Here is a 25,468-nt window from a genome sequence, read left to right on the forward strand (position 1 = left end):
TCCAGGATGGTGCTGCTTTTACTGGATTTTTACTTGTGAAAGGCCTGATTGACAACAGTCTGTACAGCAGCAGAGTTCAGAAATTAAACCACTGGCTGCTGTCTCAAGAATTACCAGGGTAGCTCAGAATTCCATAAATGAATAACGAAACTTTGAAAGATATCTCTGGAAAAGAAAAAACACCTTTATTTAAAGGTAATTCATATTCTCGGGTGTATCCCTCACTGTTTGGCATCAACCAGGACAGAGCAGAGATAATTATAAAAACAAAGCCACAAGAAGCAGTAATGAAACTTCTGCACACATTCATCTTCTTGGACAGCAGTGGAATTCTGACATGGTAATTAAACTTACCAGTAACATCTGATGCATCTATTTACCAAAAAATAGATTCTGAAAGGTAACACACACATAGAGTTCATATCCCACTAGAAAACTATCCTTGATTGTTACAACTCCACTTGTGTTGCACAAAATGGGTTTTTTCATAGCAGTAAATATGTAGGATATTTAGAATTCTAATAGAATGCAAAGGGGAGAAAGAGGCATTGGGGCTTCTCTGCTGCACAGAGCTAATCACACAAATCCCTTTTTTTTCAACTTGCAATATCAAAGCCTAAAGTATTCAAGATGTATTCAGAGAATTATCTGCAAAGTGTTTTTAGTAGGAACTACCTTCCCCACTGTTCAGGTTCTGGGCATTACACAAAGAATGAGTGCCAAATTCACTAAGTAACAAAAATAACGTTCTTTTAAACAAATCTGTTTCTCTCTTGCTCTCCCCTTCAGAACATTCAGATTTATACTGATTTGTGGAACAAAAGAAAATCCTTCAGTATTACTCCATTTGCTAAATTACATTAACAGTTCTCTGATAGGAAATACAAACAGTCCTCTGACAGGAACTTCAAGGTCACCACACAAGTCAATCAAATGCCCTTCAGCCCTTTCCTCCTTGTTTTATGTTTGTTAGTTTTGTTGGCTTTGTTGTTGTTTTCTTTCTGCTGCTGCATTGTCCAGTTATAGAACCCTACTGGTGGAGAGCATGGCAAAGTAGTGATCATGTGCTCTGCAGTCTTGATACTTTCCACTGCTTAGTTCATCATTATAAAGTTAGATTTGCAATGAGCTTAAAAAGAAAAAAAAAAAGAAGACAGTGTTCAGTACATTACTCTGAGTCAGTAATTTATCTGCTTGCATGTAGATTTCTGCATTATGTAAATAATTAGGATTTTAGGGTCTGGAAAATGTTTTTGTTTTAGGATAGGAGAGTATTATGACAGAATACAGTGTATTATGACAGACTACTTCCCTTCCTCTCCTTTCCTTACTGCAATGCTAGTTCTCAAAAACCAGTATTTATCTCCAGTTCCTCACTACTACCCCCAGATTCTTGATTTCAGGAAAATTGCTAAACATAGGCCCCTAAAAGGGAAGTTGTCTGTCAAAAATATCTGGCAGTAATTTTAAGCAATCCTCCTCCTAAACATTATTTGCAGTTGTAACATACACAAATGGAAGCAGGTGTGCAAGGAATAAATGGACTTACCTATGAACTCAGTGACAGGATCATGTTCACCTTCTGTTTTTATAGTACCTGCAATACTTTCGTTCTCCAAGATTGGAAGAAAAAGCTGTACAAAGTCTGAGGTATATGGAGGAGCAATCACATCAAGCACCTGAAACAGCAGACAAAACCAGATTACTCTTCCACTTACAGGGGTAGTAGGGACAATATTTAATTCACATACTAGTCTTGAAAGCATACAAGTAGTTGTACTTAGGACCTCTTGTTCTCCATACAAATAATTAGCTATGTATTCTTGAAGTACTCTGTCCAGTACCTTATTAATTCCAGAAGTCAGGAATTAGTAGGACTATATCACATCCTTGTGAATACTGATACACATACATTGCTCAGAATTTGATCTCAGAACTTGAAACATTTCTGAATGCAAGGCAAGCTGATTTAATATCCAAACACATACAACCAATATTAAACTTTCTCTCTAGATGTCAGTAAATGCAGTTTTGGCTGCTGACCTCTGTCACAAAGTATCTGATGAGCGAGATATCCGTGTCCAGCTTCTCCAGGCATTTGCGGATGTAGCTGACAACAGGCAGGACGTACCCTCGGCTGAGCAAGTGCACCATCCTGTCCAAGAGAGTCTTCTTCAACTCCAGCTGGTGGTGCAGGGAGGGAAGAACCATCAGATCAGAACTTCCTCTCAGAAGCTTTCGATTTTTATTGCTTCAATATCTGATATGTTACATTTTAACCATGACCACAGTCCTAAACTAAGCTCTCCAAACTGCTCTGACAGCAAAAGCCATTAACTTCAATAAGTGTAACTAATACGAAGGAACACAAATACTGCATCTTTTGAGAGTCACCTGCTCCATCACATCCAGCTGGGAATGTTCTGTTTCAAAGAGCTTGACAAGAAGTTGTAGGACTTGGGGATGAAGCAGCTGATGGCATGTACTGATCTGCAAACAAGGCAGCAAAGTCAGATGCTCAGAACTGCAATTTAAAAACCAATGCAGCAGTCTTTATTAGACAAGTTTACATTGATGTTCAGTGCCAAATGGAAATTCATTTAGAGAACTATTCTACCATTTCTTTCTTTGATGCCCAAGTTTTCCTAGTGTAAATAATGCTGGGCTGAAAAAACCAAATAATTAACTCTGAATAGATTCATCTCTGTATCTAGTGACTTACTGCAAACAACAGGCATTCAATGGACTGGTTGTTACAAGCATCAAAATTGTTCTTGCAAAGCTTTAGATACACTCTTACCTCATCTAATAGTGCCAGGTGAACTGGAGTGTGATCAGTCTGCAGCTGGAAGTATCGTGGTTCTGACACTGTCCAATCCACCCACTTCAGCACACCCATAGCCACCACTGGGAACCTACAGAAAGAGAGATCACTTCAGCACAGGAGCATGAAAAATAAATGAAAGCTTTACTAGGAAGACAAAGTAATCTGTCACCTTTTCCCAGTGGCACAGAAAAGCATGTTCTGCGACCCAAAGATGACAAGCTGTGTGTGAAAGGCAGGATTTATGTCTTCATCAGAGATTCCAAAGAGTCAGATGGACAATTCTGAAAGCTGCTTTCAGACCACATCTTCACATATTCTACAGCGAGGATGCCCTCACAGAGTAGCCCATAAAGACATCTCCCTTTAGCAGCACTGCCTCTCCTAAATAATATTTTTCTTCCAACAACTGAAGCTTGGGACCAGCCTCTCTGCTCACCTGATGCACTGATAGAGGGTGCTCAGCTCTGCAACCAACTCTGATGCTCCTTTGTTCTCATTGCAACACAGATTGTGAACAGTTTCGATGGCTTTTGAAGTTGACTTGAGTTCGTCCTTGTTTATGCTGACTCTCTTGTTCTGAAAAATTATTGCAAAGTTTGAATGCAAGAGTTGTGAATGTACTTTTATGGTAGTATTTGATCATCAGGTTCTACATTCTTTAGTCATGGCAGTTGAAGCCAGAAACAGTTTATATTCAAATAAGTAACTTCATGACCACACGTTTCCTGCAGCACAGTCAGGCTGCTGTAGGTAAACATAATGTTATTCACAGAGCTGAGCATTACCTTTTTCCACATCTCTACCACACTGGCTGCATAAGCCAGTATGTGAATATATTTATGTTTGTGGTCCTGGTTGATCTTAGCACCTGGCTTAAACAAGGACTGCATGAAGAGGTCCAGAAAGGCAGGTACTCGAATCTGTGAAGAAAATGAATTGTCTGTCAGAGCCTGAGAATTAGGACAGGTGATTAAAAATACAGTTTTTGCATCTGATATATCTAACATAGAAAGAGGTAACACACACTTCCCCTTGAGAGTAGGTTAGACAGTTTTCTGAAGAGACCCAAAGTTTTACAGAAAAAAAATAAAAGTTAAAAAAAAGGAAAACAGAATTACAGACTATTTTGCTAAAGTATCTAAATGCCATCATATTTGTTACCAGAATTCATGTTAGAATGAGGCAGTGAGAAATATAAAATGTGTCATTTATGTCTGCTTATAAGAAACTGCAGAAGTGGGCAGGTTTTTGATCAAAAGATTTAATTCTTTGCCATCTTTATCTCCTCTTGCAAATTTCTTTAATTTAACTATATGTAAAAGGACAGCTTGGAATAATTAAAAAAACCAACAAAAAATACCAAGAAGGTAATGCAAAACAGAATACAAGTAGCAGTTTCATATTCAGACATTACTTACAATTATGTAATTAGGACGAGTGCTAATGTAATTTTTGTGTCCATACAACACTTAGCACAACAAGACATCACGTTTCTGAGTGCTACTGCAAGAAGTAAGTATCAGAGGTTATAAACAGGTAACTACTAACCAGTTCTACTGGAGGTGGGTCCATGCTTGTAAACATTTTGAACAGGACAGTGATATCTGCTGGATTCAGAGCTCCTTTGGACAGCATTGCACCAAGAGCCTGACATGCTCGGGGATAGGAGGCTGCAGTACCCAGTGCTAGAGTGATCTGACTGGCATCGTGGCCTCTGCATGAAGAGCAGACACACACAGTGACTTATTTTCTTAATTCAGTGACTTATTCTCTTAATTCAGACATTTTAGTTTAAGCCTCACTGTGCCAACAGGCCACATCCTTTGGAATGCAATGCCTTAGGGCTGAACCCCTTGTTCTGGGCAAGTACAGAAATAGGCCTGTATGTTTGTTTTTAAGATGTTCATAGAATAGTAAAAATACATATTTGTTAGTAGACAGAAACTTCACTTCTTCGCTTTTCCAATTTCAGGTCGCCTGGGTACAGGGCACTGAACTTTTCTGCTGTTCTACAGACGAAAGCCTGCTACAAGAGCTGCTGTGTTGCAGCTAAGGATTCTCCTTTTGCCAGTAAAAGGTAACTAAGATGAGCAAAAGACAGCAGTTTGCAGATTCTGTTGACTTATATTTTAACTAATAGTGTACTTCCCACTTACTTCTCATGGGCGTATCGCTGCACCTCCTGAGCGATCCTCCTGACAGCCGACCCTCCCTGCTCCTCCTGAGCCAGGATGGACATCATGGACTGGGCAAAAAGGTAAGTGTGTTCCCCATGGCACACCATCTTCTGTGAAAGCACACAGCACAAAGCTTACCAGTCAGCAAGGGACTTCCCAGTGTGCTGCTGTGGTTACATTGTCGTGAGAGCGAAGGGCAAAAACAAACGGCAAAATTGCAGAGGAAAAAAAACCCAACAAAACAACACACAAAAAACTAAGCAACAAAACCAAAAACCCAACAGCCAAGAAGAAGGTACTGATAGAATAAAGCATTGATACCAAGCATGAAGAAATGGCTAAATTGAGAACTTCATTTCTTAAATGCCAAAATTGAGAGGGAAATCTCTGTTACTTACACTCGGTACTTTCTCTGCAGTATTTAAACAGTATGAGAAGTACAAAGTCACTCAAAAATCATCAGGTTATTTCACAACATATGAACATATGCTGGGTTGATTCAGGTGGCAGCTTTCACATTGATGTGGATGATAAAATAATTATTGTAATTTGCCAAGGGTCTGACAAGACTGATCTTAGCATTTCACATTAAATGTGAAAGATGACATTTCTACCTTCACCTTTGTACAATCCATTTAATAAATATAAGAAGCATCATAGTCAACCCAAGGAATTCCTGGTCACAGAACAACCAAAAAGCATAGATTTCTGGGTTTTAACTCAGATACACCTTCTCAAGATTTTGTAGGAAATCAAGATTGTCTACGATCTCACACTGATCTGTATCTCCTAACCAGAAAGGAAAACACTTCTTTTTCCACGTAAAAAGGAAAAAACCCAAAACCTCAAAAAAAAAACCCCAACAAAAACAAACAAACAAACAAAACCCAAAAAAACAACTTACAGCAAACTCAGGGAGGTTTTTTTCAAGGTTTTCTTCTCCTCCATCCAAAATTGTTGCCAGAGATGTACGCAGGACTCTGGAAAATACTTCCAGTTGCTGACATGCTGTTGAAACACTGGTTATTTCCCCTTGATATCCAGCATCAGATATAAGCTACAAAAACATCATAAAAAACTTGTTATTTATATTTCAGATATCCTAACAAGTCTAGAAGAATATACAAAATGCAAGATTCACCTTGCATACACTTATTGGAATTACGTTCATATCGTAGTTTACAGAAAAGGAAACCAATAAAGATGTAGCAAAAATAAAGCAAACCATAATAATATAAACTATTTCAGAGCACAGCAAGATACAACACTTTTTGTCCCAGAAACATATAAAAGTGATTGAAATGGTCCACTGCACCAGAAACCCAGGATTTTCAAATACAGATCAAAGGGAAAAAAACAAACAAACCAACAAAAAAATTCCAAAATTCCACAGCTAATATTTGAAGCCAAAACAACTAGCCCTTTATGAATATTCTTATTTATTACACTTGAGTGTAGTACCTTCACAGTAAAATTAAGCATTAAACAGTCAGGATGGGCTTCAGCCAATTTGTAAAAGAGATCTCTCCACGTTGTATGTGCTATCATTTGCTCAAGCCAGGCTGGAGTCTGAAAAGATTAGAGCAACAGAGAGAAACTTAACAATATATAGTTCTCAAGATCATTAAAAGTAAGGCTTTCATCTCTCAGGAGTCCTGTGAGTTGTTCTACAAAAATTTATTACAAAGGATGCACATCAAGTTTCCAAGTTCTCTAAACACCTGAGGACTACCAAAGAGTTTTGAAGATACCATTTCCCTTCCCCCACCATGTGCTACTCCATCAGATGAAGGCATTTAGGGAGGACCCACTCGAGCAGAGACAGCAACATGGATTCCATGCACACCTCTCCTTCCTCTGTAAAGATGGAATCTGCTTTCCGAGGGTCAAAATGCTTGATAAGTAAGCTCTTTAAATGGTTCTCTACAGTCTCCTGAACTTGCATTGGCTCAACACCTGTAGAGAAGGAATAGAAAACTTGGCAGATGCAATCCAATCAAACATGGCAGCAACACCTTACATTTTCCAGTGAGAACAGAAACTACTCCCAAATTTACCAACACAGAGAGGATCAGAGGAGAGACATCAGTTCTACTGTTGAGCCACACTGATACAGACAGATTTACAGATTCTCCACCTTTTTTCCTAAATGTTTAGGATGATAGGCAGGTCACACTAGTCCCTTTCTCTCACCCTCCTCATCAGACACACAAACAGCAATGTCAGCCATCCCAAAGTACTGGGCATGATACCAAAATGCAAGTGTACCTTAACCACAAAAGGGATCAGCAGGGCTGGGGAACAAACCCACCCCACTACAGACTAAAGTTCATCCTTTTAATATACTGACCATCAGTAGCTTTGATAGTCTTCTATAAAACAATATACAAATAGTAGCAAGTAGTTCTATGTTTCTGAACTCAGAGAATAGTAATTCTGGTAATTTGTAAACAAAAGTTTACACTAGCTATGGGACAGAGATACCACAAGATAATGCTGAATATGTCTTGCAAGAGGCTTAATATGTAATTCTTGTCTCAGAGAATACAGCTTCTCTATATGAGAACCCTTAGTGTAACCATTGATGCACTGAGAAGGAATAGTAACTAGCAACAAGGTAATTGCTTTTTAAATTTAAATTATTTAATTCTATTACAAAACATCAAATATTTCTAACACTATCTGTGTAATAGCCCCCTTGCCCTTTGGGTGAAAACAAAAAGAAACTATCTTATGCAGTTGTTTCAACTACAAAACCCCTTTATAACACAGTCTGTTAGCATTTCAAACTGTTTGTCAACAGTTTACTTCATTATTCTCTGAGCAGAATAAACATATTATTATAAAGGGTTTAGCCACATAGTAGATGACAACTTTATAACAATCCATTTCCTATATATGATCAAATTTGCTATTGATTCAGATATTTCTGACAAAAGAAAGACTATAGACCCAAACTATACCGTATCACTTATTGTACCTGTTTGAATGAGCCACTCTGCCAGCAAATTTACAGTCTGTGCCACTGCAGTGTAGTTTTCAGAGAGGAGCTGGATTACATTCTCTGGAGAACCTCCTGCCTGGAAATATCTGATGAAAGGATTACAAAAGAACTATTTGAGTCAAATCGAAAAGTAAAAACCAACTGAACTCTAAATAAAGGGAAAACAATAGCACCATTTGTACATTTTCACACGCACTTCCATACAAAGTGACATCATCACACCTCTAACACACATAATGTGCTCCATAACACACTTCATGTCACACTCACCTTTTCAACGTGTTAAAGATAGACGGCTCCATTATATAGTCAGGGGTTGAAAATTTCTTCAGGCACTCTTGCTGGACTTCAGCATCATCTTCTCCCTCCCCATCCTCATCATCTTGCTGTTCACAAGCACAGTCGAGTCACACCCCTCTCCTGTCCTGTCTCCCCCCATACTATTTAGGCCACTTTTCCCCACAGAAACACATCCACCTGCTCCCCGCACGAATAGAGCTTCTTAATGGAGAATCACAGAATCACTGAGGTTGGAGAAGACCTCTGAGACCACCCTGTGCCCGATGCCCACTTTGTCACCCAGCCCTGAGCACTGAGTGCCACGTCCAGTTGTTCCTTGGACACCTGCGGGGATGGAGACTCCAAACCTCCCTGGGCATCCCACTCCAACGTCTAATCACCCCTTCCGCGAAGAAATTCTTCCTAATGTCCAACCTAACCCTCCCCTGGCACAGCTTAAGCCTGTGTCCTCTCGTCCTGTCGCTGGTTGCCTGGGAGCAGAGCCCGACCCCCACCCGGCTACTGCCTCCTTCCAGGTGGTCGCAGAGAGGGATAAGGTGACCAAGGTTCAGGTTTTGCAGCTGGATCCGTCCCTGTAGCCCCCATCCAGCCCCAGGCCACACCGCCCGCACCGGCACTGGGCGCTCCTCGCCTCAGCTCGGGGCCGCTCTGGGACCCGCCCGGGGCCGCCCCTCGGCCCCGCTCCCGGGGCTCCCCCGGGCCCTCACCGCGCCCCCGTCCGCCTCGCTGCCCCACTCGGCCGCGCTGCCCTCGAAATAATCGGCGTCCTCCATGGCTCCTCCCGGCTCCTCCCGCAGCCGGAACTGGCGGGGCGGTGCCGAATGGCGGCGGGGCGGGGACGGGGCGGCCGCTATGGGCGGAGGGAGCCCGGGATGGGCGGAGGGAGCCCGGGATGGGCGGAGGGAGCCCGGGATGGGCGGTGCGGGGAGCCCGGGATGGGCGGAGGGAGAGCCCGGGATGGGCGGTGCGGGGAGCCCGGGATGGGCGGTGCGGGGAGCCCGGGATGGGCGGAGGGAACCCGGGATGGGCGGTGCGGGGAGCCCGGGATGGGCGGAGGGAGAGCCCGGGATGGGCGGAGGGAGAGCCCGGGATGGGCGGAGGGAGAGCCCGGACACCCTCGGGACAGGGGCTCGTCCCGGGCACGGCCTGCTGGGAGACGGGCGGGACACGGCACAGTCGGGGGGGGGCAACGTCGGGGGGGGGAAAGGAACCGTGCCCTGCCCTGCCCTGCCCTGCCAGACCTCCCAGAGCCTCCCAGCGCAGCGACAATCGGACGGAAATTGCAAGGGAAGAGGGGAAAATGGGATGTGCAGCTCCATGGGATGTGCAGCTCCATGGGATGTGTTCTCCATGGGATGTGCTGTTCCATGGGATGTGTTGTCCGTGGGATGTGCAGCTCCATAGGATGTGCAGTACCATGGGATGTGCAGCTCCATGGGATGTGCAGCTCCATAGGATGTGCAGTACCATGGGATGTGCAGCTCCATGGGATGTGTTCTCCACGGGATGTGCTGTTCCATGGGATGTGTTGTCCATGGGATGTGCTGTCCTGGCTGCAGCTGGGTAACAGCAGTTCCCTCCCTCACACTTTGAAAAGGATGGTGAACAACAGCAAGTTGATAGAAATAATGCAATTTATGGTAGAATTGGAAAACTGACAAGTAAGGGGGGGAAAAAAGGAAGGATAACTTTGAGGAATAAAAGTGGTAAGATCTTTAGGACCAGGTTTTAATGATAAAATTTGAGGCCCAGCATGGGTGTAGCTCTGATTATCCAAAACTTGCCAGAGAATAACATTAAGTAACATTTCTGCCTTTTCTCATTGCATTTGAAGTGTTTGGGCATTACTTTCAGTCTGAGACAAAATCCTGAAGCCTTTGATCTAAAAAAAAAAAAAAAAAAAAAAGAGTTAATAAACTAGGACTAGGAATTACAGACAGATGAAGATGGGCTAAGTCTAAAATGAAAACTGATCACAGAATGTGGCCTCAGGCAGGAGATGGGCATTACTGAGACCATGTGAGAGAAACAGAGTCCCTTTGTCTCTCTTCAGATCCACTCCTGTTCTTCAGTTGTATAAGAGCTTAACTGGGAGAAAGGGGAGGGTGAGGGTGTGTTCTGGGATTTGGAGGGCAGCCAAGAGCATTGCTGATTAATCATTTAAATGGTCCTTTATTCTCATTCAGTTTCTAACTGAAAACTAGTAAAAAGGAATTACATTGTCTTCCATGCAGCCCATGAGATTGCTCGGTAGGAAAGGCCAAAAAAAACCTTGCTCAGAAATAAGTTGTTGTAGGATCTTCACCAGCCATGGTCCTTGTTCAAGTGTCTGTGCTGATCAAAGGATTTACTGCCCTTCAGATTTCAGTGTAGAAAATGCGCAGCAGCATCCGAACTGCAGCACAGAGCGAGTTGTGCTGTCGTGTGCTGCCCTACAGTGGTGAACCAGCCCTTCCTGAAACACTGCTTCAACACTGGTGTGAGCCCGGGATAATGTTCTTTTTGCTCTGCCGACAGAAAGGAAAAGAGACTTTCCCAGAATAAAAAGCACGGATTGAAGCAGAGGCACAACAGACACATTCCCTACCTGTGCCAGACACTGCAGTCAGGGAGACAGTGAGGGACATTTCAATGCCTGTGGAATCACTGGGCATTTTTTATGAGGAACAAACTGGGAGTGAGGTGACAGGCTGAGGCTGGAAGCCAATGGAAATATCCTTGAGAAAAAGTTGTTGGCTCATCTCCATTTGGTTAGTGGGCAATTTCCATCCCGTAGACATGAGGAAATAACAGTGGACTCGGAACAGACAGTGTGATTAACCAGTCAGAGCTCCTAAGAAAAATCCCAGTTTAATCTATCCTAAAACAAGAAAGAAAAATTATTTTCTGGGAGTCTCATAGGAAACATCTATATACCTCCTGGGCTTCATCAGCTCTTTTTTTTTTTTTTTTTTTTTTTAGCTTGTAATGATGTTATAAAATGTGTAATTAGGTGTAGGATGTTCTCTGAAGGTGATTTCAGGGTAATTGTTACAGTATCTTAACAGAAGGTTCAAAAAACTTAAAACTGGAGAAAAAGCAAGGCTAGAACTTAACTAACATTCCAATGAAAATGGATGGGAATACCACAAGGCTGATACTTCCTGAGGCTTAGGAGGAGATGTTAATTCTTTACAGAAGGCTCAACTAAATACAGTTTCTATGACAGATATTTTTCTACAGGTAGGAGAGGCTTCCGTCCCATGACTGGAATTTGCTGTGCATCTCCTGGGTAGGATATTTGGATCTGCAGTCTGAGGAATTTCATTGTGCCCAGAGCTCATGGCCTAAAATTGTACATCTGAACCTCAGGAAAAAGCATTGTCAGAGCAGGTAAAATTTTTGTGTAGTGACAACAATTGGACTTGTAAGACTTTGATGGTAAAATGCTACAAAACTTCCCACTTAGTTGGGAACCAACTGCCTGTAAGAGACACACTGGTATTACACATTATTGATACCAGTAATTTCAGTCCCTGAATCTTAAAACCGGAAGTTTTTTGTCTTTATATATTTATCTCTCTTTATTTTGATTGCAGTAACAGAAAAAGATTTATTATTTTTTTTTTGATATATAAAGAACAAACAATACTCAAAGCATTTACTTTCAACTTTCCTCGAGGAGAAAACTAGGGATCTGTAACAGCCAGACATTTGCTGAATAGCCCTTTGCAGCATTGCAATATCCAAGCTTGCCCCACTTCACATCCATAAACAAGAGGTAAAATCAGATCAAACCCAACAGTTTCAAGGTATCACTTACACTGTGATGAAACATTAAATGTACCAGAAGTTGATTTTGCAAACTAAACTTTTACAACTTTGAATGGAAACAAGGTTGTCTTCTTGGGTTTAAGTGTGTTCTCCCATATGGATTTGTGTTTTACAAAGTTTCAGTGAGATGTTCATAAATAAAAGCACTTAAATTTACCTGAATGCCCCTGCAAGATTTTATTATTCTGCAAATCAATGGAATAAATTTTCTCCTAAATGCATTATTTGAGTAAATTTTGTGTGTAAAATATTCTTGAGTCCCAATTCCCATCCAATGAGATTTTCATTAAGCAGTGATGAGGCAGAGAGCAAATCTTGAGATAAATTTTGAGACAGAGATAAAATTTTGAGTCCAAAAAATACCCCATGAAGGGCACTCTTGGTGTCTCTGCATGTTTTGAGGAAGCAGTAAAGGCATTCTGGAAAGTGAATGTGTGTGAAGAGCCAGATCTAGAGGAATATGGAAAACTACCTTATTTTTTCTTTTACCTTTAAAAAAAAAAACCACAAAAAACCAACCAACTAACCAACCAAAACCCAACCCAAAACAAAAACCTCCCCAAACAAACAAACAAAACACCCCAAAACCCCCTAACAAAATCCAGAAGAATAAACCAAGTATCAAATGCTCAAGTTTCAATTCCACCCAACTATCAAAATTTGTTGATTTTTGAGCAGATTATTTAACAACTATACCTCAAGATTTGCTACCTAAAGGGCTGAATGTAATACAGCTGATCATCCAACTTCATTTGGTTCCTTCCTGGAATAAAAGAAAAATCCCAAACAGAAGAGCCGATTTCCAACAAAAACTGTTTGCCTTTTATTCATGTTTTTTTTTTTTAAATATCCACCCTGGCATTCTCTGTCATTCCCTCTGCTCCCTGCCCTCTACAAATTCTTTTAGCATAAATTTGTATTTTGTAATCATTAGCCCTTTACAAAGCAGCCAATACATTCAACTAGAGGTGAGGTTATAACTTTCAAATGGGGTAGGAAATTACAGCAGCATCATTAGGCTAATGAGTTTTGGCTAAAGACTTCTTCCTTCTCAAGCAGAACCTCAAGATGAAGCATTTTTGTTTGTACCTGGAGATTCACAGTTACAGAACAGTGTTGTTCCAGACATTGAGCACGTGACACTTCACCAGGTAACAGCAGCACTGAGAGACAAAACAAGGTGGGTCTGAGGTTGCTGACTTGATGTCAATTCTGGTCTCCTTCAAACATCAACTTAAAAGTTGGAATTATATTTATAAACTGAGAATTGCTTAAAAGCAGAGCCTCACAACACCCCAAGTACTTTCCAAGATGAGCCTATAGCGGAAACATTTTCTTGCCTCAAAGCAAGTTCCAGCTGATTTGAAAACTGATCATTAAACTCACCCTTCAGTGAACTGTCCCAGCTCTACAATGGATGCACCAAGTGCTTTTTTTGCAGTTCCTTAATTGGAGATATCCTGGCCTTTCGGAGAGATACATTCTCTGACCTGCAAAATTTGTGTAAGGATCCCAAACTGGATCACTCACCTGGGGAATGAAGGATTTCCCCCTTAAATCTATTTTTCAGTGTCCAACGGGATGGATTTAGGAGGACTGTTTAGCCTTCCCCATCTCCTTTAAACTTTGGCTGAGGTTGTTTCAGAACTTTCTTTCATAACTGCTCTATTCTCTTCTCAACCACATCACTGTAAGAGGAAGGGGGGTGAGGACAGGAGAAAGCAGCTGAATTTAAAGGCAGCAGGTTTTGGGCCATGCTGTAGGACAGAACAACTGGCTGTAAACTCCCCAGTTTTAAATCCCAAACAGGTTCCCAAGAGCTGTTGCTTGTGGCAGCTCTGGGCTTCCAGACTGTCTTACACAGACGAGCCTCTGTAGCCCAGCAGAGTTTTGCCCTGTGAGAAACAGAACTCAAGGTTAGCACCAAAACTGGCATGAAATATGCTACTTCATTTTGGATGTCGTGCCTTCAAATCATAAGAGAACAGAGATTAAAAATCCTGAGCTCCATCCATATCACCCATCACACTCCCCCCTCAGGACAGACACTGCCCCGGGGGCTCTACCCTAAAGCAAGTTTGAAATACCTTCCATTAATACTTCGAGGTCTCACACAGACATGTTGGTTCTATCACCCAACCCCTAATTTGTCTTCTTATGGAAGCTCTTCTGATCCTGCCAACAGAAAACTGACAATGTAGCAAAAAAGAACTGGAATGGGCCCCCCTCCAAAGCCTGATGTGGCAATTCCTACCCCTTACACAGCAGCTCCTTCCTCTGCCTGATCTCTGCCATTTTAGTTGCAAGAATGATACAATTCCAAAGTCATATCAAATACCAAGAAACTACAGATAGAAACACTACACTTCACTATTAATAATTCACATAAAATTCACAGCCTAAAAAACATTAGTTTGCATAACAGAACAACAGAATTGAGAGAATTCCCAAATTTACTCTGTCCTAAGCTTGTCTTTCTCCAAACTTGAGCAGTACTATATTAAAAGAATAAATTAGCCAACTCATTTAATAAAACAACTGGGTAAATTGAAGAGATACATTCATATTTTAATTTTGAATTTGCTTACATTTGTCTACCAGTAGCCCAGCCTTAGAAAGCATGTTGTTACATAAAATCCCCTAATGTCATAATCTTCTCCCTCAAAACCTTATCATTCTCTCTGTTTGGGACCATATTTAAAGGTTTTATTTTGTCCTGTCAATAAAGATTTTTGAGGCAGACTTCCTAAGTGAAAAAACCAGGAAAATCTGTAAATTCTAGTTTTGTTGTTTTTTTTTTAAAAAATTATATATTACATATTTGGTCAGTTCTCCATGTTGCAGAGGTATCAATGAGCATGTGCTATTGTTACCCTAGGGAACTCCCTATTTTTTCCACACAACCAGGCTAAGGTTATAGGATACAGAAGTCAGAAAAAAAAAAAGACCTTATTATCTTTTTGTTTTATGCAGTGAGGGATTAGTTTGCCTCCCCACCTCCTCCCAGGTAACACTTGTGCTTTAAACTGCACCCATTTTGCTCAGCTCAGTACACTGAAAGCAGCCAGGAAAAAAAGCAGTTTAAACTTTTAATAAGACGAGAAACAGGGTTGAAAACAATTAATTGCAAAGCCAGTGCTCGTGGCTGACATTTTAGCAATCTCTGCACTACAGCAAAATACTTTGAAGCAATTTACCCACAACTGACACCATCCACTCCCAGGATTGAAACCAACTGGTTATGACCAAGATTAAAACTGGTTCTCTCTTGGAATTTTGTCTTGTCAGTCAGAAGAGAGATATTTCAGTGTAAGGTTTTCATCAGCAGAGCTTCAGAAATCCCCTTTGTAGCTTATTTTGTTTACAAAGAAGCTTTGAAGTTTGTCAGAGAACAGCAAGATTTTTTTCCCAATGGATGAGTTTTCAGAGATACCAAGCTGAGGAAGAAGGGTACACTCTTGGGTTTGGACTGCAAACAGATGTTTGCTTGTAAATATTTTTCCTGTTACAGAAACTCAACATGTATTTTAGGGATGAGGACCTGCTACTGTGAGATTTCCACTGATGGTAATCTATGGCCCTGATCCAATATCACAGTTAGTAGGAATTTTATCATCTACTTCCATGGAAGAGGTCTCATGAGTGCCAGCATTGTTAGGAACACAAACAGCATATTACATACAGTTGGGGAAAGAAGAGAACTTACTCTCTTCCTGAGTAATTTATGGAATTTTATAACTTATAAGAACTTTATCACTCTTTTAGACATTTGTATAGCACCAATAACCAACAGTATTGTCACTAAGGCACTGGACTGGCACTCAGTCACGGGCTCTGCCTCCAGACCTGGGGTCAATCTCCTGTATTTGTCTTTTGTTTTTACTGGTACATAATTTTTGACATTGGAAAATAGGATAAATAATACAAAACATCCTACACCATCAACAGGAATACCGTGCCACGACGGATGACAAGGTGCTCAGACTCTGAAGTGATGAACATTAATATTTCTGTGCATAGATTTACTGGTAAAACAAAATCATCCTGCAGATTTCAATTCCTTGCAGCACAGTGAAGCAGATAGCTTCCCTTTCTTTGGAGTTAAGGACATACCCTCAGTTCAATCCTATCCTCAATGCCACAATTCAAAATAGTTTTTAGATAAATGAAGATAAGCCCTCAGGGCTCCTGTCTGACAGCTGATCCAGGATGCCTTCCTCTGCTTTTGCATCAAAGTCTGCTCCTAACAACTTACACAGCTCCACTTTCAGCCTTTAAGAGAGCAGTTTTTGATGCTTTCAGAGGCAGCTGAATCCTTTTTTAGTCTGTAGTGGCTTTGCCTCTCCACATTACTAAAAAAGAAAAAAACCTTCAGGATTTATCACTACTCTCCTGCATCACACTGAATGTACATTCTGATGGAAAAAATTACTAAAAGTTCTTGGGTTGAAATAAGTTACTGCAAATGCACAGTAGCTGATTTTGAAACCACAACATCTCTACAATTTATTATTATTTTTACAAAATACCCAAAGTGATCAGACCATATTGTAGGTTACTGGCTTGCCGAAGGTTGTTTTAAAATCAAAACCATTTCTGAGTTACAGAAGTGCCAAAAACAATCTTGAACCAGGTTTGCTTGTTGGGTTTTTTTGTTGTTTTCTTTTTAAACCAACCCCCATCCAACAAAACAGTTGTATAACTTAAAACAGAAACAAGAGTTTGTGTTGGAAACTGTTTAAAAACCAACCCACCAAATCATGCTTGAGCAGAAGCCTTGTATGGCAAAGATTCAGCTTAGGGCAATTTAGTGCCAAGGTAGAGACCCTCCATAGGTTTACAATGGAAATACTGACACAACCTCAACTATAGTGATGCAAATGTGCCCTAAAAACACTGTATTTGCTTTTATTAATAAAAGTGGTAGTGTTTACATTTGCAGGTATCTTACACTTCAGCATCACGATGAATACTGAGTAGAATGAGTTAAGTTTTGGCTGTAAGGTCAGAAGTTTCCAAACAGATGAATGAGACAGAAGTGACAGTCCTCAATCATGAAAACAAGAAGTTCAAATAAATAAATAAAACAAAACTAGGAAATATGGGTAAGCATTAGGTTGGAATGGTTCAATTAACTGCAAATTATGGCCACTAAATTAAAGACAGAAGAAAACACAGTTACTTATTAAATAGCAAGCATTAAAGCTTTATGGTTTTGTATTTAAAAAAAAAAAAAAAAGAAAAAAAAGAAAAAGAAAGCTGTTAAAAATAAGACTTGCATTTACCAGGCCACCAAACTGCATGGACTAATAAAGAGACTAACAAAGGCAATACTGAGACATTAAGACACACACACACTCTGTACTTGTGCAACTCAACCATATTCAAAACAATTGCCTTTTTCCTCACTTAAGAAAAAAAAAAAAGCATCCCCTAAACATTTCTGTTCATATAAAGCTTTAGGTTTCTTAAACTGTTGCTGTCTTATATATATAGCTCATTGTTATTATGTATCCTCATTATCAGAGAAAGAAGCTTATTTTATTTTTTTTAATGGAGGTGCTTTGTTTCTCTCAGACAAGAGATTACATTCCTCACACCACTACAGGTTTTCTCCATTTATGAATTTGGTGTTCACACCAACTCCTCCTAGGCTTAAAAACATAAGGGTTGGCACTGAAATAAAGATTTTGGCTCCTGTAACTAAAATTAAGGCTCACAACGAGTTTCCTTTCCACTACATGTGTCCCATTTTTCCCCAGTGGAAAAGCCAGCCCTTAACCTACAGGCACTGGATACATTCTGAATTGGAAGGGCCTATTTTCAGTCATGTTCTCCTACAGTTCTACAAAGTTCAGGTGGCAACTGTCTAAACCTGTGAACAGGAAAGATCATTCTGAAAAGGCAAGTAACAACCGCAGCTCTAATTTTTAGACAATTCGGTGTCTTCTGGAAGATCACAAGTAATTTTGAGTTGAGATGGGACAGTAACTCCATCATGTCCCTGCTCCCTAAGGAAGATGGACAAGGTGATTAATTTTAATTTAAGACTTTAGCCACAAAAGCAAATGAAAACTCACAATTCTGAACGGTTGCAGTTCTCAGTATTGAAAAGGCATCCGATACCTGAAGCAAATCTAGCTGCACATCACTGACCACACCCTCATTTTAATTTAAACTGGATCTCTTCCCAAAAAAAGAAAGCTAACACGGTCTCTTGGGTGGAGGGAAGCTAGTGTGAAAGGCAAAGAGGCAAGTATTTTGGTGTTTGTTTTTTGTTTCTTTTCTTTTCCTTTTAAAGTCACTGCAGTAAGATCCAGATCGGTTTAGGGGTGTAAATGAAAAGGGAAGAGGGGTGTTTGAGTAATATAGGCTAACACTGTTCTAGATGTGTTATTACAGCTGTAATTTCTGACTCTGTACAAATTGTACACGTAGGTTTAGACACATGAAAAAGTAACACACTCACAGAGACATAAAACACCTAGGTATAAAATATAAAGCAGTGTAGTAGTTACTAAAATTACATGCTCTCTTATTGCTACAGTGATTTTTGCTCTTTTTTCTTTTTTACTGTACCACATGTTGTTCTAAGCATATAATTTGCATAAATTATTCAAGTTTAAGAAAAAAATCCACACATCTTCACTTTAAGCTACTTATATAGTTAATATAAAACCAAAAAAAAAAAAAAAAGGTTCTAAAGTATCTCTTTATTAAAAGAGAAATAAAAATGTCGTTTGAAACTGGGATTCAGTGGCCAAATCCAAGGGCAGTGCACACCTTGTCATTCTGGGAGTCGTTGCCCACGCAGCGCAAGCCGAGGTTGGTGGGTATTTGGCCCAGTCTAGAGATGGTCACCAGACCTACACGATGCCCTACGTGTCTTGTTATTGTTCTGGTTTTTGTCTTTTACCAAAAAAAAAAAAAAAAAGGACTATGAATGACCAAAGACTAACATTTATAATTTGTAGCAAAATTTGGTTTATGTAGAAACAAGCCATGTTTTGCATTTGGATAGAGATTTAAATGAATTAAAGCTAAAAATTAAAAAGCACGATGCTGCAACATCTGGTCACTTGTTGAAGACCTCACTTTTAAAGTGGTTAAGTTTGCACAATTTGTACTTTTTTCTTTTTTTTTTCTTTTTTTTCCTTTTTTTTTTTTTTACTAAACAGTATTTTTCCTTCTTTTATAAACCAGAAAAACTAAACTACAGATAAATTTTCCCTACCTTGAGCTAATGCTGCAGATAGGGTTGACAAAGCTGTACAGCGCAATCAAACATACTTACATCTTAGCTCATTGTACAGGTACAGCCATAATCAAGGCACAAAGATCTTCTACAAGTTATTTTCAATAAAGTTGTACAAAATAATACATTTTACAGTCTGTACAAGAATAATAATCCAGCAGTAAAATAAAAAATGAGGGGAGGGAAGAAGAAAAAGAAGGGAAAGACTGTGAGGACTATGAAGCCAGGTAACACCTGAAAAGCGAATTTAAGCAATATAAAGAGTTAAGCACAAAATGTAAAAGCAAGCTTTAGCAAGGCACATAGAATTCAGCATTTAGAAAGCGGAGGCAATAAATTCACTGAGGTACAGGTCGCGCTGACACAGAAGAACATAAACATGAACAGAAAATGCTAGTACACACAAAAAGAGACATATGGGGAGGAAACCAAAGAGATAAAGAGAGGGACATGCCAAGAAATTAGGTATTGGTGCCAAATACCGAAACTCTCTGCCAAATTCATAAGGAAGCTACCCAAATTAGGGAAGGTTCAAAAGTTTAGGAGGATGATGATGAAAAGGACACGAGGTTCATGATGAAGGAAGACCGGAACTCCCACCGAAGTTCTCCCCAAATTAAGGACCACGCCTCTAACTCCGCCTCAACTCCACCTGTTATGAATATTAAAAGTAGATGTTGCAATGTAATGAATATTCATAATATATGATGTAATTGCTTGGCAAAACGTGTATAAAAGTTGGATTGTGTGTTTCTCGAGTTGGAGCAGTTTGTCCAGGGCGACCTGGCTGCTCCCCGGCCGTGAAATAAATACCTCCTGCTTATAGACTGAAATTCTGTCTCTGAGCAGTCTCTCCGCGCCTTGTTTTGGGGCATAAAATTGGCATCAATTTGGCGAGCCAGGCAGGAGCGGGGGTCTTCCTGAGCCAGGACCCAAGGGGCCGGGACGCTCTCAGGGCCCCCCGACTGAATTTTTGTCGGCAGAGTCTCCCAGACCCCTTGGATCTGCGCAACGGTGGACAAGAACCTCCTGCTTCAAATTAAGAGGTATTTATGTTTTGAACTGCAGTTTATAAAAGAAGGTAATTAAGTTGGTGGGGATAGGACGCTATCGCCCAAAAGGGAGCTGGGGGACGCCTCAGCATTAGCCCTAAAGCTGGGTTAGAGTCCCAGGTATTGAAAGTTGCAGGTTAGAGTCCTGCCAAGAAAGGGTTAGAGTCCCTAAACGGGTTAGAGTCCCGGCACTGCAGTGTAAACAGAGAGCAGGTTAGAGTCCTGCCAAGAAAGGGTTAGAGTCCCTAAACGGGTTAGAGTCCCGGCACTGCAGTGTAAAATTGTCTTTTCTTTGTAATGCTGTGTTCACCCTTTATGTTTCTGTGTCTTGTTTGCAAATGTTCTTGCTCTAATTTACCCTGATCATTCTTTGTTTGTTTGTTTGTTTTGTGTAAGATATTGTCTGGTAATGCATTGGAAACTGTGCTCGATTCAGAAAATTAACCATTTTTAATTCTTCCGAGGCTGTTTGAGAGTTTCGAGGAGCTTTAGGACCCAGAAAGCTCCTTGTACTAGCAAAGAATTCTTGGAATGCGGTTTCTCTTGCTAAATGTTCTGGTTTTTGTCAACGAGTAAAACGAAACTAAAATAAGCTGTTTAGATACTGAGAGAGAGTCTCATTTACGATTTCATTGCTTGCAGCAGTTTGTTTGTCTGTTGTAAAAAAATTAGATGTTGTGTTTTTCATATATGGTATAGTTCTTAAGACGTCTTTTTAACTCTATATGGGAAATGATTGCAATCTCAGTTCTATAAAAGTGAATAAGCTCTTGCCGGCACGTATAAATCCTAGGATTAAAATCTGTCCTTTCTGTTATTGTTCACTGTATGTTAGAGCTTTGTGTAACAATTGTGGTAAATATATTCTGGGTCCAAGAGGAACACAAGAAATAGCGCTCAATCGTACCCTTACCTTCTACTGTATACGCTGTTGGTCAAATCAAGATTTGGCAGAAACTAAGTGGGTGAGATTTTATTGTTGCCACACTCATAGACAGGTATTTGTAACATCTTGGTTGCATTTTCTGTAAGAAGTGTGTTTTATAGTTTGCAGCAACATCCTGTGAGTTTGTGGTAACATAAATCGGACAGCCGACAGCAAAGCCATATCTCTCGGTCTGCGGCGCCATCTCGCGACCTTGCTCGGTAACGCAGATTGCTCAGATAGAAACCAGAAGGTAGGAAAGTTCTCCTATATCAAGTGTGCAAGTGTGAATGTGAGTGTGATTGAGACGCGGCTCTGCTGCGGGGCGAGTGGGAGTCCCGCTCTGCGGTTCCTGTTCTCCGCGAGGAGCCAGGCCAGAAACGGACGAAGCGATTGGAGATTGCGTACATGAAGTATTGGGGCAGAATCAGAAATACTCTAAGACGGTGGAATAGGATAAGGAAAGTATTGCGATTTAAAGTAGAATTTACTGACATACCGAAAGCTACACAGTGTGAACACATTGGTGGAAGCCTAGCCCGATTGGACATAGAAGCACGAATTCAGAGACAAGAATTGCTTGACATAATAGAATATCACGTAAAGGAATTCATAAGAAAAATAGAAAAGGAGAGTGGGAGGTTGGGATACGATCCTCTAGTATTGGAAGAGTTCCTTGGTTGGATACCCGTTTGGGAACACGATCCCCAGATTAGCTGGTATATTACTGACGCACAGATAGTAGAAAAATCTGGAAGAGCACCCTATAAGTTTGTCTGGTAAGCCCCTACCCCTCACAAACCTTATCCATCACTACATCACCAGGCCCTACGATAATAATGGGAAGCCAGCAAAGTAAGGACATAAATATGAAAACCCCCCTGGGGTGTATCCTAAAGCATTGGAGAGATCTAGGGGGAGCCCCAGGAGGAAACATAAGCAAGAAAACACTCTTAAAGTACTGCACGCAATGGTGGCCTCTGTATAAACTAGATGATGATGAGAAATGGCCACCTGAAGGGACAACAAATTACAACACTATTTTACAACTTATGTTGTTCCTCCGTCGACTGGGCAAGTGGGATGAAGTGATGTATTGCGACATGTTTTTCACGCTCAGGAATAAGCCTGAGTGGCAGAGAGAATGCGGAGTAAATGTTGCACCGCAGGACCCCTTGGTTTTAGCTTTGGAAAAGGATAAGAAAAATTTGAAACCAAAGGGACGTTGTTGTGATGCTTGTAGTATCGGACAACAGTGTCTTAAATTAAAAAGAAGGGACAGTGAAGAAGAAAGTAGAATAAGTTTATGGGAGTACCAACCATATGCTCCAGGATACGGGATACCACGACCAAAGCAGAGAGAAGGTGAAGGAGACACTAGCCTATTAGGGGATATTTCACTAGAGCTAGGAAGATCTAGGACCGGATCTAGTCCTCAAAAATCAAAAGACAGCTGGGAAGAAAGTAGCCCATCAAAATCGGAGAGTCCCCAAGGAGAAAGCAGCTCGCAGGGACTGAGTAGTCCACAGGGATCCGAAAGTTACAGAGAGGAGAGCGATAAAGAGAAGAGTAGCCCCACGAGACCAGAAGATTATGGAGAAGAGGGTGGCGCATCGAAACCAAAGGACAGCAGGAATAGGGATACCAGTACACCGAGAAAAGAAGACAGTATCTACAGAGTGGAAAGTAGTACACCAAGAGATGCTAGTCATGAGAATGAAAGTAGCCCACCAAGGCTAAGAGGTAACGAAAAAAGGGGCGATTCCCCCAAGGTAGGATGTAGTGGCATTATAATTCAAGGGGAAAAGGAAGACAACACCCAAAAGTTAAACATAGTGATTCAAATAGATGATAAGAGAGATACCAGAGGGACAGAAGAAGACGGAGAGAGCAGCCCCGGACAAGCTGAGCGTCGACAGCGTCTCCTCCAAACCCAGAAAGAGAGGCGGCTAGACTGTGTGAACCATGCCAGAAGGTTGGGAGAAGATGACTGGGAAGGAACAGGAAGTGAGGATGAAGAACCGAGACGAGGGAAAAGAAAAGAAAAGAGAAAGAATAGAATAGACACTAGAACCCAAGAAGAAGACGACCCTGGAGAAGGAACTAGCCACCCACACTACACCAGGTCTATAGCTCGAAAGGAAGCAAAAGAAAGAATCGAGAGAAGTTATACAGTAGCTCCCCTCCGACAGATAATGCCTATCGCAGGAGAGCAGGGACGAGTAAAAGTAAAGATGCCGTTTACAACGAGTGATTTGAACAGCTGGAGAGAAGAAGCCCGGAATTTTAGGAAAAATCCAGAAGGGGTGGCTAAGAGGTTCGAGTTGATTGCAAGGAACCTAGATATCGACTGGAGTGATATAGAAGTAATGCTGTCAGAATTAACAGAAACGGAAAAAGAGCTAGTATTGAAAACAGGAAGAGATAGTGCCGCCGTATTGCCTGAAGAGTTAGAAGTTGTATTTCCAAGTAGGGATCCGGAGTGGGATCCAAACGACCCCGATTCTTATGGGAAACTGGTGCAATATAGGAAGCTAATAGCATTAGGTCTGCGGAAAGCAATACCTAAAGCCATTAACTGGGCAGCTTTGTATGATGTTAGACAGGGAAAGGATGAAAGTCCCTCAGAATTTCTAGATAGACTTAGGACTGCCATGAGACAATACACACCCTTAGACCCAGCATCGGAAGAAGGGAGACAACAACTGCTAGGGCTAGTAATGGGGCAGTGCACTTCAGATATTAGAAAGAAACTACAAAAACTTAAACATCCAGCAAATAAAGATCTAGAGACATTGATGAATGAGGCCTGGGAAGTATACAACAACAGAGAAAAAGAAGAGAAAAAGAGGGAAGATAAAAGAGTTGCTCGGATCGTAGCAGTAGCAGTGGCAGCCCAAAATACAAAATTCCAAGACACAAGTGCCAGGGGTAGAGGTCGTGGTTACCCTATGAGAGGGAGGGGAGGATTCAGACCCCAACCCATCAGAGTAGGACCGGATCAATGTTCCAATTGCTTTCAGTTAGGCCATTGGAGACGAGACTGCCCCCAGCTCGGAGAAAGGCTTGCAAACACTGCTGTTGCACAACGGAGCAGTGACTGAAGGGGACCAGTGAGTCGTTCCCTAGCAGACCCACTGGTTAAAATGGAGCTAGAGGAAGGTGAAAAAGAATTGGATTTTCTGATAGACACAGGGGCAACATTTTCGGTTTTAAATCAAGAGTTGGTACCCGAGAGCGATGAATTTGTACAAGTTGTGGGAGCAACAGGCCAACCAGAAAAAGCTTATTTCCCAAAACCTATTAAATACAAAATTGGAAAACAAATGGGGATCCATCAGTTTCTGTACTTACCAAATTTTCCAAAACCTCTACTGGGTAGAGATTTATTGGAAAATTTGGAAGCCGTAATAAAATTCAACAAAGACCCAATTAACCTGGACAGTGTTACCTCAAGGCTACAAAAACAGTCCAACAATCTTTGGGAATCAATTAGCCAGAGAATTGGAACAATGGGAAAAGCCACAGGGGGATGGTACTCTTCTGCAATACGTAGCTGATCTGCTGATAGCAACTGAATCAGAAGAAGAGTGTGTTAAATGGACTATTTCTTTGTTAAATTTCTTGGGACTAAATGGATATCGAGTCTCTCAACAGAAAGCGCAACTGGTGCAAGAAAAGGTAGTATACCTGGGATATGAGATCTCCAGAGGACAACGATCCCTAGGAACAGCGAGGAAAGAAGCCATTTGCCAGATGCCCAGACCAGAAACGGTGAGAGATCTACGAGCCTTTCTGGGAATGACAGGTTGGTGTCGCTTATGGATCTACCAATATGGGGTACTCGCCAAGCCATTGTATGATTTATTAAAGGAAGCTAAGAGTATCCTAGTTTGGACTCCCGAAGCAGAGGGAGCTTTTAAGAGACTGAAACAAGAACTCATGAGAGCCCCGGCTTTGGGCCTCCCTGATGTAACAAAACCATTCTGGCTGTTCTCTCATGAACGGCAAGGGATGGCTTTAGGAGTCTTGGCGCAACAGTTGGGACCACACAAAAAGAGCTGTGGCCTATTTCTCCAAACAGCTGGATGAAGTAAGCAAAGGATGGCCCAGCT

At 41.1% G+C, this 25,468-nt stretch overlaps 1 protein-coding gene and 1 long non-coding RNA gene across 2 annotated transcripts; both read right to left on the minus strand.

The window, feature by feature from the left end:
• Positions 1-164: 164 nt before the first annotated feature.
• NELFCD (negative elongation factor complex member C/D) lies at positions 165-9,141 on the minus strand. The gene is made up of 15 exons (XM_064674104.1): positions 9,016-9,141; positions 8,279-8,394; positions 7,985-8,094; positions 6,851-6,960; positions 6,466-6,573; positions 5,909-6,061; positions 4,984-5,114; positions 4,376-4,541; positions 3,613-3,747; positions 3,264-3,403; positions 2,801-2,915; positions 2,395-2,490; positions 2,044-2,184; positions 1,550-1,679; positions 165-1,129 (listed from the first exon to the last, which is right to left on the minus strand). Exons 1-15 carry the CDS (start codon positions 9,079-9,081, stop codon positions 1,095-1,097), a joined length of 1,752 nt encoding a protein of 583 aa, XP_064530174.1. The 5' UTR covers positions 9,082-9,141; the 3' UTR covers positions 165-1,094.
• Positions 9,142-12,594: 3,453 nt separating this feature from the next.
• LOC135423637 (uncharacterized) lies at positions 12,595-19,588 on the minus strand. The gene is made up of 2 exons (XR_010434865.1): positions 13,452-19,588; positions 12,595-13,405 (listed from the first exon to the last, which is right to left on the minus strand). It is a non-coding gene; the product is annotated as an uncharacterized LOC135423637 (long non-coding RNA).
• Positions 19,589-25,468: the final 5,880 nt, after the last annotated feature.

The sequence above is a fragment of the Pseudopipra pipra genome, chromosome 17, assembly GCF_036250125.1.
Source record: "Pseudopipra pipra isolate bDixPip1 chromosome 17, bDixPip1.hap1, whole genome shotgun sequence".
In the NCBI taxonomy this organism is placed as follows: Eukaryota; Metazoa; Chordata; class Aves; order Passeriformes; family Pipridae; genus Pseudopipra; species Pseudopipra pipra.